The following is a 13,138-nucleotide window of genomic DNA, read 5'->3' as shown; positions in this document are numbered from 1 at the left end:
TATTTATACTTCGACGACGACTTCTGCAGCCGGTTGGCGAATCCGTTCCGAGAATCCGCAGGCCGAGGTAATTACCCGTCAGGGAATCACACAGAGGACAGAGTGTCTCTGCCAAAAAAACTTCACTCCGCACAGAGCTATTTGCAACACTGATGCTGGAACCGCAATACCACATATGCGACAACATATTTAATCGTGTTACTGTGACCATGAAACGCGCATTAACAACTTAGCTCTCGATATACGGCATTTAGTGGGAGCGATTTCGTGAATGCGACGGAAGTCAAGTGTAACAACTTGGTGCTGCCATCTGTGATAGATGGAGCCAACCAAAGTTCACAAAAACAATGTTAAACTTTATAGTATTAGCTGTTTAGTGAATATTAACACAATGGGTAGTATTTTAATAAAATTTCTTGTCGAAAACCAGGTCCAAAGCCGGGGTTTAGTAATTTTATTCCATTTATTTTTCACTATTATCGGAGCCATTTCATTATATAGGTAAACATTTCGGTCTTCTATTCAATGATTTAACTGTCGGCGAGTTGGTCCAACAGCGAATTCTAGCAGTGGGTGTGGAAACTACGTGTGATTCAAGTAAAAACAAATGTAGTTGAAAACACAGTTTTCCTATATTTATCACGTTTGGCATTATTAAAAAAAAAAAATTCGTATAATAAATTTATTTGCAACATGAGAACACGTGAATTTGCTCGTTACCGAGATTATATGTTACACATCTCTGGCGGGTACTGAAAAAATTGCTCACTTTTTGTCCCTAATCAATGCTGCCAACTGACGAGAAGGCAATTCTTATTGGGAAAATATATGATCTTGTAGAGATATATTAGTGTGATGATCACGTCTAGGCAGATACCTTATTTTCTGATTATGCCAAGTAATTTTCAATATGATTAAAATGTGAATCCCCGAAAACTTTCGCATATCTCACAATAAATCTTGATTTCAAACAAAATATTTTTTTTTTTGAAATGTAGTCAAATGAAAATTAAAACGGTATTATGAAAACATTAAAATGAATAAATAAACTTAATATGCATTGCAATTATGAAAGTTTGGCTGGAATTATCCGACAACAATTTGAAGATCATAATTGCATCCATCCATTAGTCGACATTGAATGCTTGGAAATTCTTTTAACGCCAATCTGAGTGCAGTAATAATAGGTTATGTTACAATTGACTAAAAAATTATGGTGATTCATATAATTGATGATAGATATTTGATTACAGTTTATTTATATGAAAACTTGTTCATAATTATATTTAAATTTTATAGCTAAACGCCAGTTTTTAAAATTAATTACAAGTCATCTACACGTGAACTGTTTCGACGACTGTTTATAAAGTGAAGTGAAAAGTTAATGTGGTTTTCATTGCTTATTACAACAACAGTTTCGGCAATAAAGATTAATTATTCTTGCATTTTAAAAATCTGATTACTAGTATAATTTCAAGTATTTATTCTTTTATTATTAGAATAAAAATGATTCAATTTTATTCATAAAATTATGCAATCATTTCATCAATGTTTTGTTATGACGTCACGTTAAACTATCGTCGGTAAACCGACTTTACAGACAACCAATTTTTCATGTTCATATACGTAAGTGAGGTTATGTTCTCGTAAGTATTATTAATTTGCATTACAAATTATTACATTATTATTTAAATTCAGTGTGTTTAATGATTTTTTTTCAAAAAATAAAAATATCTCGATATTTTAACAAAATGTAATTTTTAATTTTATACCGAATTTATATTAATATTTGATACTGTGCATTTTTTTTTTAATATTTGTTTTATGTAAACTTTACCAACCGTGTGTATATATCACTCCAGTCCTTTTTTATCATTTTATTTCAATTAATTATTTGCATGCAGACTTTAAGTTAGTTTTTTATTATTTTTTATTCGGAGCGAAAAAGCCATGAACCATGGAATGGCGTACCCACAAGAAAGGACAGTGGCGTACCCACGAGGAAGGACAGAGGCGTGCCCATGAGGAGGAGCAGAGGTGAATTTATGTAGCGTAGCAGTCACTCACTGACTTATCATACACAGAAAATTAAAATAAAATTTATTTTAATTTTCTGTGTATGATAATGTTCAGAATATCGATTTATTTTCAATGTTAATTAAAATTTATCTCGCTTAATTTACTAAATAAAATAATTAATTTTGTATACATATTTATATTAACCTATGTATAGTAACGCTCATCACAGACTTACTGACTTTGTAACGCCAAAGAGATATGTATGTATACCTTGGAGACTAGCGTATCACGAATCACAAATATGAGCCTACTCCATAGATATGTGTATAAAATAGAAAATGGAAGTGTAATAACAGAGGAACTTTTGAAATAGGCTACAGTTACAAAATTGGAACATGCCTTAATTATTAAATTTAATTGATTTTAATATTCATATTTTTTAAATGGGTGCCTTAGGCGCCTTAAGAATAACTATGCTTATAATTACTAAAAAGGCTTATATCTCAAAAAGTTTAGTTCTAAATGAAAGAAAATGTTACATTTTTTTTTAAAATATAAGTTTGCGTCACTGGAAATCTTTTGATATTTGCATTTTGTACTTATACCCTTTTGAAAATCTCTGTTTTTATTTTTTGAATATATTTACATCTTTGAATTTTATATTTATATATATATTTTTTTAAATTTTATATTATTCTTTTGTGATTACTTTATTTCTTGCTGCTAAAATTATCGGAAAATAGCACAGAAATATCAGAAATAATTTTCATTTCCACATTATTAAAATAAATTTAATTTTTAATAAAAATTTCGTGTACACTAAATTAAAGTGTTTTTTTTTTTTTTTTTTTTTTTTTCATAATTTTTCAACGGGCGCTTAGCCCCATTACAACCTCCTAGTTTAAGAATACGCTGAAAGCGGATAGTAGTTCTATTCCAGGATTACGTTTTAGAACTGTAATTTTAGAAGAGTGAAAATGGTTAAAACTTGTGTTTTCAAAAACATTTTTGGCATTACAATTTCGGTACAGAACCTTGAATGCATTAGCATTACTCCTTCATCTTAATTTCTCCACCTTATAATGTTATGGTTACCGCTCAACTATCATAGTTGTCCTATGCACGACGAGAAGACTGCGCGCTAGTTCAGATACGATACCGCGCTAGAAGCACCAGCGAGAATACCACGTAGCATCTTGCCTAATTAGCTCAAATACACCCCCGACTAGGCGGGTCCCTTAACGTTTGTTTGTCAGTCATCGCATTTTGTTCATGAGTAGCGATTATAAAAAAAATTCGCCCAAAATTATGTAAAAGTTAAAGGGCGTTTAAAGACAGATAATATCACTAATTTAGCCTTGCGCTTTTTAAACGCTCACATTCTTCGATCATATACATGTCAGATTCGGAATAGCTTCAGATGTATTCTGCCTAATCTCAGTTTGCAAAATAATGTCTGGGAAATTTTATCTCAATACTCTAAAATACCAGCATTTGATTCCAAAATACCAATGGAGTGTGGTTTCTACGAGGGATTACTAGTACAGAAAACGAAAGCGTCTAGTCGTGCTATCCAAGTATAGGGAACTAATCCTGGTGATGGAAATAAGGGTGGATTGGGGGGGGGGAAATCTGGGGCGTATGGAATAGTTCAGGTCCCCCCCTGGAAAAATGAAAAGTAAATGCTTTCAAACAACGTTTCTAAGCAAATCTGCAACTTAAATTTCCACGATAAATTATACTGTGGTAAGTTTGATACATTCTTACGATGAAATTCTGGTAAAACCGCTTCATTATAGGATGCATGAAAATGTTTGAAAGTTTTTTCAAATGATGCATGCTAAAAACCATTATTTTATTTCTCTTTTCCCAATAATGTCCAGTTTTGGACAAAAAAAACAGGAAGGAAGTCTGCCGGCGCGGGGTGATGCAGGTCACACAGCCCCGGGCGACGGGCGACTGCCGGCTCTGGAGCCGACCCCGGTGAACTTGTTCACAAACACTGTTGGCAGAGTTTTAGAAGATCATTGGGATCACTTTTGACAACTCATTGTGCTGGATGCCACGGTTAGTTTTTCTCCATCGTTCTGGTTGCACGTAATGACGAAATAAATGAGCTTCATTTACTTTTGGTTATAAAAGCTTCTCTTGCACAGTGGGATATATATTTTTTATTTGTTCATTAGGCTACAGAATGTGCTCTTCCAGGTTGTCTTAAAAGTATGTGCCGCGCATAAAACTGTTTTGATGCAATTTTTTTTAAGGGTGGCAGCAATTTGTTTTGTTTTTCTCCATGCTTCAAGTAGAGGTCTTGAGGCTGGTGTTTTTTTTATGACGGCGGACAAAAATTTGTGAAAATTTAGTCACATTTAATTCAAAAAATTCAAGGAATTATATGTTGCGGATGTGGAAGCATTTTTATTTCTAACAGGTTGGCGAATGAAAATACATCGGATCGAGATGATTTTTGGATTCGTTACGTTTTGCCTCTACCCTTGTACAAATTATCTCGGGAAGGTAAACATTGTCTGAATTTTGGACTCCGGAAACTCATTGCCGTGCTAAACTGAGCGTGTCTGCTCATGCGGAGGCATGTCCGGCTCGCGGGTTCGACTCCACTTGAGGGTGGTTATTTACCTAAATAGTTTCTTTGCAGTTTGTGATTAACATCGGGAAATTAAACATGAATGGCTACATTCAAATTATAATTATTAAGCTCTTGTTTTCCATGTATTTTTTCTTAGTTCTAATTTTGGACACCCTACGAAAACTTATCTTGGGTACCACGGAGTCAGACGAAAAGTCCAACAGTAAGGGAATTAAGTTCATAAAATAGTACACAAGTTATTTTCAATTAGGAAAGAAACATTTTTCAGTGATTACGGAAGTCGGTAAATCTTTCAAAAAGTCTTAGGAGTTCAAAGAAGGTGTGTATTGATCGCATAGAATCGTTTTTATGTACGTGGCAACAAGGGATAAACCATATGGCATTTATTAAAAAAAAATCACTCGAGATAAATATTATAAGTAGTTCTAAAGGATTTAAACTTTTAAGTTTCTGTGTAGGTTTTTATGTGAATTCGTTCATACAAAGTGTTATGTAATTCGTGATCAGTCCAGCCTTGTTTGCTGAGACTACGTTCACCGTGGCTTCGCGGCTCGTGCGTGTCGAGTTGTGAATATTTGGCGCAAGTGCTTTGCGTGCACGCATAGGGAGTGTTATCCGAGGAGCCGCTGCTGCTTGCCGGGGAAGCGTGCCAGGCAACTGGGCGTGCCTTGGAGTGGGCGCACCATTAACTGGCCCGGTATTTGGCATCTCCGATTCAGAAATTTCGATGGCGTCGGCTCAACATGCAAGCAAGTGAAGTCGCTCTGATCTGTACCGTCCCTGCGAGCAACGTACCGGTCGTCGTTGTCGAGGACCTATCTGAATGCTTGCCTGTTAGTGTGGCGAAACTAAACGGAATCGTCGTTGAAACTGATGGTCCCCGTCCACGTCAAATTAATATATTGAACTCTTAGAATAAACCTTTGAAAATATATTTAATAACCAAATTTTAATAAACTTTTAATTTTGTGTAAAGTGAAAGTGAAAAAGGCTCGAGCCAGTAGCGAGAAATGAACATATTTAAATTTAAAGATTCCCGAATAAAATTAAAATATATTTGCAACGCGTTCTTATGACCTATCCTGTTATTCGTAGTCAGTCCAGCTTTGTTTGCTAAGAGCTCCTATGGATTCTCTTGTTACGGCACCCCATGGCAATATAAATTACTTTACCAATACAGCAGAACACTGCTTCACAGTTGCACCAGAGTTCCGGTTGTACAAGATATGAAAGAATGTTTGCGCAACAGTGTACGCACGAGATCCCCAACGAACCAGACAGCTCTCCACGAGCGTGCTGTGAGTGCGTTCCTTAATTAAGGCCGTGGTCTAGTTCGTGTTCATTTCGGCGGAAACTGTTTCGCTTCGTTCGTCGGAAGAGTGAATATAGTTTTCCTTCCTGTGCGGGATACATGCTCTGACGTCATATGCTGTGTTTTCTCTGGGACGGTATAAAAAGCGAGGGTAACTCTAGCAAAGATCACTCCCCAAGTCAACTGTACAACCAACTGTTGGGCAGCAAACGGTCGTGAGGCTATTCGAACATGAGGAACACGCAGGTACTGTACACTTTGCGGTTAGTTTAAGTATTATCATTATGATTTTATATCAAATTTTTAAGCACCAGTGTACTCAAGTGTCCACTTCACAGGCTAAAAAACACTATTAGCAGGTAACAGGTAAACTTTATCAGAAAAGTTTTCGCTTTTAATTTGATTATAAGTAGTTCTCGTTTTAAACTTACATTTATATTCTAGCATAGAAACTTAAGATACGTTCACTCAGTTTTATCATTGAAATAACATAAATTCGCAAGTGAATGCATAAATGGCTCTCCAAGATGAAAGTTATTCCCGATACTAACATTATACTCAATAATGTATCTCGTGGCACATAAATTAAACAAGAATATGTGAAAATAACTCAAAGTTAAAACCTTTTCATGGAACTTAACTCATCAAATAACTTTTTTTAAGAACAGGGTGTAAAAACTGTAACATTTATGATATATTTTTGTTAACGAAAGAAAAAAATGGTACGTTAAATATTTATGCAAAGACTGATTGGTACAATCTAAAAAGTAATTCATTTAACCATCTAAAATGCTGCACTATTTAAGCATTTGGACAATTCACATTGGCTACTGATGTAGTGTTAGGCGTTGAAAACAATATTTTGACAAGGTATAGTGGTGTTGTGAGGTGATGTTTAGCCACATGGTGTAATGTTTTTCTCGTATCAATTCTATTTTATAATCATTGTATAGTCTCATAAAATTCAAGTTCCTTTTAGTAAAAAAATTAGAATACTTTCGTTTTAAATCTAACTTTTATAAAAGTTTTAATATTTATTTCAGCTGCTACATGAATAAATTGTGCCTAGCTGGCGCGGTTAGGATGACGTTATAAGTTATACATTTAACAATATTGTAATATTCGCCAAGATAAATTAATGTTTTAAAATAGACTGCCTTAAAATTTCGTTTATTTAATTGATAATATAGCAGATGACTTGTTAAAAATATTTTACATACACCAAAGTGAATATTATCTATGCTAATACCTATATATTAATATGCCTACAATTACTGTGTTACTAACACTTAAGTTCAAAATATACATAATTCAGAAGTTGACGCAAGTCTATGTTACAATCAGAATCACCAAGGTCGGTACAACATTTTTCTTCATCGCTTTATTGAACTGACGCAGTTAGAAAACAATATAGATTGATAAGGAGGAGACTGCGAGACGCAGCGCGTAGGGAAAGCTATGACTTTGATCCTGGCTCAAGGCATGGTGCTACGAAACTCCCAAATTAAAACTCTTATCTTAATGTAATCACCGTGAGCCAGCTGTGCCGCCATCCTCACCTGAAGACCTGCCGCACTGTCACATAGGTGGTTGTTCTCCTGGCCCTGGGCGTGGCTGCCGCCAGCGCTCTCCCTGGATACAGCGGCAGTCACCACAACCTGCCGGTGGCTGCGGGACACGGCGACTACTACGTGAGTCGCTGAGTAGTACATGACTGCACTCTTTCCTTTGTTGAAATACAAGTGAATGTGCTTCAGCACTCTCTAAACATAGTACAAATTTTTAATGTTAAATGTAAATTGGAAATAAAGTTTATTTATGAACTTTATTTCAATCACCGATACAAAATTCATAAATATAATTTTATGCTAAACTATTAAAACATAAAATAGATTAAAAATATTCTGTCCAAAAGGAGTATAATATGGAATTTTGATCTAAGGTTAAACTTAAAATTAAACTTTTTCTTAAAAACTAAAACAAATCTGAAATGGCGTGTCATGTTATGTGTCATTCGTTTCTTATAGTAATCTGCTTTTTCTTGTGTTGGGTGTGAGTGATATATCCTTATAGGCATACATTAAACGGGATGAAATATAAATATAAGGTAAAACACGTGCATAGTTAACAGGCACCGTAACAACAAAATTCAGTTGCCTGATTTGGAAAATATACTTCACCAACACGGATGGTTATATGAAACTAGGTCACTTGTTTGGGTATAAGATTGACAGCAGATAGTTTATATAAGTAATTTAAAAACTTATACATCTCTATATATGCGAGTAGGGGAACTAAAACAGTTTAAATGTTAGTAATTTCAGATACACTTAAACTTAACACCACTGGAAGACTGAATATTTGAAAATATATGTTGACTCACTCTAGACTAAACAATGCTAATTATTTAGTGCTTATCCTCTGGAATGATAATGTAAATTTATGAGCAACGAGACAGTTACCAAGTGTTGGAATTGTTATTATTGCTACAAAAATGGAGGGTAGTAGGGTTCGGAAGGATAGCCCAATATTAACTGTTTCTTTATTTACCACACTAAAATTTACTTGAATGACTGCCTGCAAAATGGGTGAAAGTTAATAAACCAAAGAAATTCACACGTCTCTTGAGCTCGAGTCCGCTTGCCTCTGTCCACATGCTTGTCTGCCACTACACACAAGTGCCACGGGTTCTCGGGGTCGCTCGTCGCCAGAGAACTCGCCTGTTCGTTGCACCTCGCGCCTCCTGCGCTCCCTGTCCTGTCGGCCAGGGCCTTGCCCACCCTCCTCGCAGGCCCGCCTTGCGCAGCGAGGGCCACGGCCGACACCCTTCCAGACGCCTCGGCGCCCCAGGGACGCATTGGCCTCGCCACGAAACGCACGCACCACAGTCCAAGCTGGGCCAGGTGGCAGCGAAGTGACGAGCTGGGGCGAGAGGCAGGGTTGTGCGGCATGCCGCGTTCCACTGGCCAGACAACTCTCGCTTTATATTGTACACTGGTCATGAATTCAAAGCAATCATAATAGAACTAATAATACATAAACTAAAATTGAACAAAAACAATTTAACTGAACGGGTTATAGCAGGGAGGGTTATGATGGAATGATCTCCGAGCAGTCGACTGATGGGTTGACGTGTCGCAGGCTCACCCGCAGTACGAGTTCAAGTACGGGGTGCACGACCCGCACACGGGCGACGTGAAGAACCAGTGGGAGAGCAGGGACGGCGACGTGGTGAAGGGCTCCTACAGCCTGGTCGAGCCCGACGGCTCCACGAGGACCGTGCACTACACGGCCGACAAGCACAGCGGCTTCAACGCCGTGGTCAAGAAGTCCGGCCACTCCTCCCACCCACAGCACTACGGCCATCACGGCTACTGAAAGAAATTCCAAGTGAAGCTGATCAAGACTTTGCTACGCTATCCGACTTCCCTTCCTATGCACGATTCAACTTTAGTTAAAATGCTTTCATGATGTATTTATTGTACCGAAATTTTTTGAATGACTAAATAATATATGTTTCTTATTTTCTGCTGGTAAATCCAATATAAAATTTGGTATGCCGTAAGTTATTTTACCCACAGCATAGTTATTCATACACATTGTACTGTATGTGAGAAAATCATGTAATGGTTGTAAATTATATATATTATGTTAGCTCACATGAAAGACACTCGTTAATCGAGTTTATCACTGTGGGTAAGTGAAATGCGCCGAAGCCGCAAAGCCCCGGGGGAATGGCTCAAAATAGTCAAGAACCTGATGCTGCCTAAGTGAACCCTCCTCTTCCGGGAGCCACGTGGCAGGAAGATAGGTAAGAATTTATTCAGGGAAAGAAGTTATGGAAGTAATGGAATTTCGGCCTCAACTGTATTAATGGAGCGTGACTGAGGCAGAGTGGCCAGTAAGGGGTGACCAAGTTGGAGCCAACTGTCGTCATATTAAGCAAATCATTCACATGTTCCAATTAAAATCCTCCCTCACAGACAATTATGAAGCCATCCGGGTAGGGTGGCCGATAATCATCGAATCTGTAGAATCCCACTCTCCAGTCAAAATTCTAAGAACGCTAAATTCATAATTTGTTCGTTAGTCCCCTGGCAACCGGAGCTCCTACAGCTGCTGGATCATTACCGCACGTATCTCGTTGCGCTAACAGAAACACAGATGACAACACATCATTAAGTATTCCCGGCTATGTAATTAATCGTACCGACCGACTGTTAATAAAGAAGGAAAAACGCCATTACGGAAGGGTCACTCCCCGAAATTCTCCAATTCAAAAAGTTTCCAACAGAATCACAAAAGTTATCCACCCTTTCACACTTCTAATAGTTAACTTGGTCTCTGGTTCACATAATGACTTGCTTCAACTACTAAAACTAGACTATCAATCGATCATAGCAGGCGACTTCAACTGCCACAACATATCTGGGGTTTTTAAAAGACCAATATACACGAGAGGGACTGGAAACGTTTTTCAAAACTGTAAGAATTCATGATTTTTGCACCACTCAACCCCCCATATCATACATAGAAATCAAACCTAGGACTCTCCACAATTAATATAGCATTGTCAACACTCACTACACACATAAACATATTGTTACGATTTATAATGTGGGGAGAACTGGGTTGGTAAGGGATAGCCCAATTAGTTTTATTACAGTTTTATTGATTGCTAATATTTACATTAATCATAAATTATTGTACTTAAAAACGTCCGATCACAAATCACTGGCACTTAAAAAAAGGTTTATCTCCAAGTCAATCAATATCTGTTAAGTTCCGCAGTTCGCACTCCACACTGGAGCTAATCTCAACAATGGTTCGCACCTTACCTCACGTCTGTCCACACACACAGTCTCGTGCCACTCAGTCGCCGCACTCTCACGATCCAGTTGAACTCCGCATCGCGCCACTCCTTGGGAAAGGAAGGGGGGGAGGGAGGGTGTCTCTCACCCTCTTCGCCGATGTCGCACTTCTCTTCGCTCGGAATCCGCTCGGAACTCCCGCGGAGGCCGGCGTCGCGGCTTAAGTACTCTGGCGCCCTTCTCGAACCGACGAGAGCAGCTGTGACAAGTCGCGTCATCCCGGGCCGACCCGACGTCCGAACAGTCGAGACGGGCTTCGCTTGTTCGCTCCACTTCGCGCGGTGGCCCGCGGAATTCCCAAGGCCGGACAGCGATAGATAATGGTGCCGAGGCAGGGTGATGCGGTGGGTGAGGAGGGGGAGGAGGTGTCATCCGGCCAGGCATGCGTGGCATGTCTCACGTCAGTGGACCGCACGGGGCACGGCATGTGGCACCCGTGGCCTGGCACAGTCGCCAGCCAGCTCCCAACCTGGCGCGTGCCGCACTCCTGTCTGCGTTCCTAACTATATATATATATATAAATATATATACAGGACATGATCATGGATAATTAATTCCACCATTGGGATTAACATCGAGCCGATTGGCACTACTTCAGCAGGATTGTTCTATACCAACAAATCAGCCTACCTGAATCCATTCAGATGCTTTTTCATATGCTTGATACCTCTGTGGAACATTTTACGGTATTTATATTAGAATCAGCTCGACGTTAAATACCCCTACCACCTTCTCATTTTGGGTACACTTTCATCAAAAGGGACGCAAATTCCTCATCTAGAATACACATTTGGACACAAATTCAACAAAATGAAGTACATAGTTATCTAAGACTGAGATTTGGACGCACTTTCATTAGAAAGAACGCACTTTAAAGAAATGGACGGATATTTAGTCGCAATTTCATCAAAAAGGAGACATTAAATGAATAGGACGCATATTTGAACAAACTTAAAAATCAAAAAAGGACGCACATTCAGCAAAATGGACGGACATTCAAACGCTCATTCAACGAAAAGGACGCACACTGGGTAACACATTCATTAAAAGGAGGCAAGATAATCGAAACGGACGTACATTTGTACTCAAATTTGACCAAAAGGACAAAAATTTAAGCAAAAGAACGTCATTTTGATCATAAATTCAAGCGCACTTTCAAAAAAAGGACACACATTTACACGCAATACTTGTATTGGTTTTCTCGGTGTGCTTCTGATTTTTACTGGGCTTTTGCTATTTTTTCCGCGTGTTTTAGGTTATTCCTGGCGAGATTTTGTTGATATTCTACATGTGGTCCTGGTAATTTCTAAGCGAATAATCGCTCCATGCGTTTTTTTCGATATGAGGCAGGAAATTATGTTTATAGATTCGTTTAGTTCGTGAATTACTGTTACTAAATTTAAACAAACAATTTATTTTAATCAATAGCAATCACGTAGCCAATTGATCCATCTGGCTATACATGTAGCATTGTAGCTTGACTACAAATGTAGCCTAATTGGCAACATAACTGTCACTTTATTAAACTGTTATTAGTTTTAATTTGTTAACAGGAATTCAGTAATTAAGAGAAACTCTGCATATAATTTTCATACCTCATATTGATAAAAAAATGACTGGAGCAAAACTTTGCTCAGAAATAACTAAAACCACAAAGAGAAAACCAATTAAATTCTTTCTAGAAATAACCTAGAAAACACGGAGAGAAAAAATACCAAAGTCCTGCCCAGTAATAAGCAAAAGCACATGGAGAAAACCATCAGATTTACTGAGTTTAAATATGTCTTTTTTTGATGAACGTGCGTCCTTTATTCCTTTTTGATGAATTTGTGTCCAAAATGGCATTCTTTTTCATGTATTTCCATTTTTAATGCATTTGCGTCCAAATGTGCGACAATTTCGTTTGATGTGCTTACTTTTTGATGAATGTGCGTCCAAGTGTACATCCTTGTTGATAAATGTGCTTCCAAATGTGTGTCCTAGATGCTGAATGTGCTTACTTTTGTCGAATGTGTGTCTAAATGTGTATCCTAGATGACGAATGTGCTTCATTTTGTTGAATGTATGACTAAATGTGTGTCCTAGATGAGAAATGTACGTCCGAATGTGCGTTATGTTTGATTAAAGTGTACCTAAAATTAGCATCCATTTGATAAATTTACGTCCTATATAGTGAATGTGCGTCCTTTTCTTATAGAATGTTCGTCTTTTCTTTTGCTTAATGTGCGTCCCAGATGAAAATAATTTGTACGTAGTTAAATATGAAGTGGAGACATGATTTCAGGGTACAGAGTCTCTTTGTTCTGCAGTAAGCATTGAGCCTTGTAG

The 13,138-nt window shown here is 37.8% G+C and overlaps 1 protein-coding gene across 1 annotated transcript; it reads left to right on the top strand.

Annotated features, from left to right (window-relative positions):
• The first annotated feature begins 6,116 nt into the window (after positions 1–6,116).
• LOC134529606 (cuticle protein 19-like) lies at positions 6,117–9,573 on the top strand. The gene is made up of 3 exons (XM_063363887.1): positions 6,117–6,185; positions 7,526–7,630; positions 9,081–9,573. The coding sequence occupies exons 1-3, from the start codon at positions 6,171–6,173 to the stop codon at positions 9,315–9,317; spliced, it is 357 nt and encodes a 118-aa protein (XP_063219957.1). The 5' UTR covers positions 6,117–6,170; the 3' UTR covers positions 9,318–9,573.
• The last annotated feature ends 3,565 nt before the right edge of the window (positions 9,574–13,138 follow it).

The sequence above is a fragment of the Bacillus rossius genome, chromosome 1, assembly GCF_032445375.1.
Source record: "Bacillus rossius redtenbacheri isolate Brsri chromosome 1, Brsri_v3, whole genome shotgun sequence".
NCBI lineage: Eukaryota > Metazoa > Arthropoda > Insecta > Phasmatodea > Bacillidae > Bacillus > Bacillus rossius.
The sequence above is the reverse complement of the archived record's forward strand: the minus strand, read 5'-3'. Positions and strand labels throughout refer to the sequence as shown.

Coding starts and splice junctions, on each gene's coding strand:
- LOC134529606 (XM_063363887.1), top strand. Junction 7,631..9,080: donor CGGGACACGGCGACTACTAC/GTGAGTCGCTGA, acceptor GACGTGTCGCAG/GCTCACCCGCAGTACGAGTT.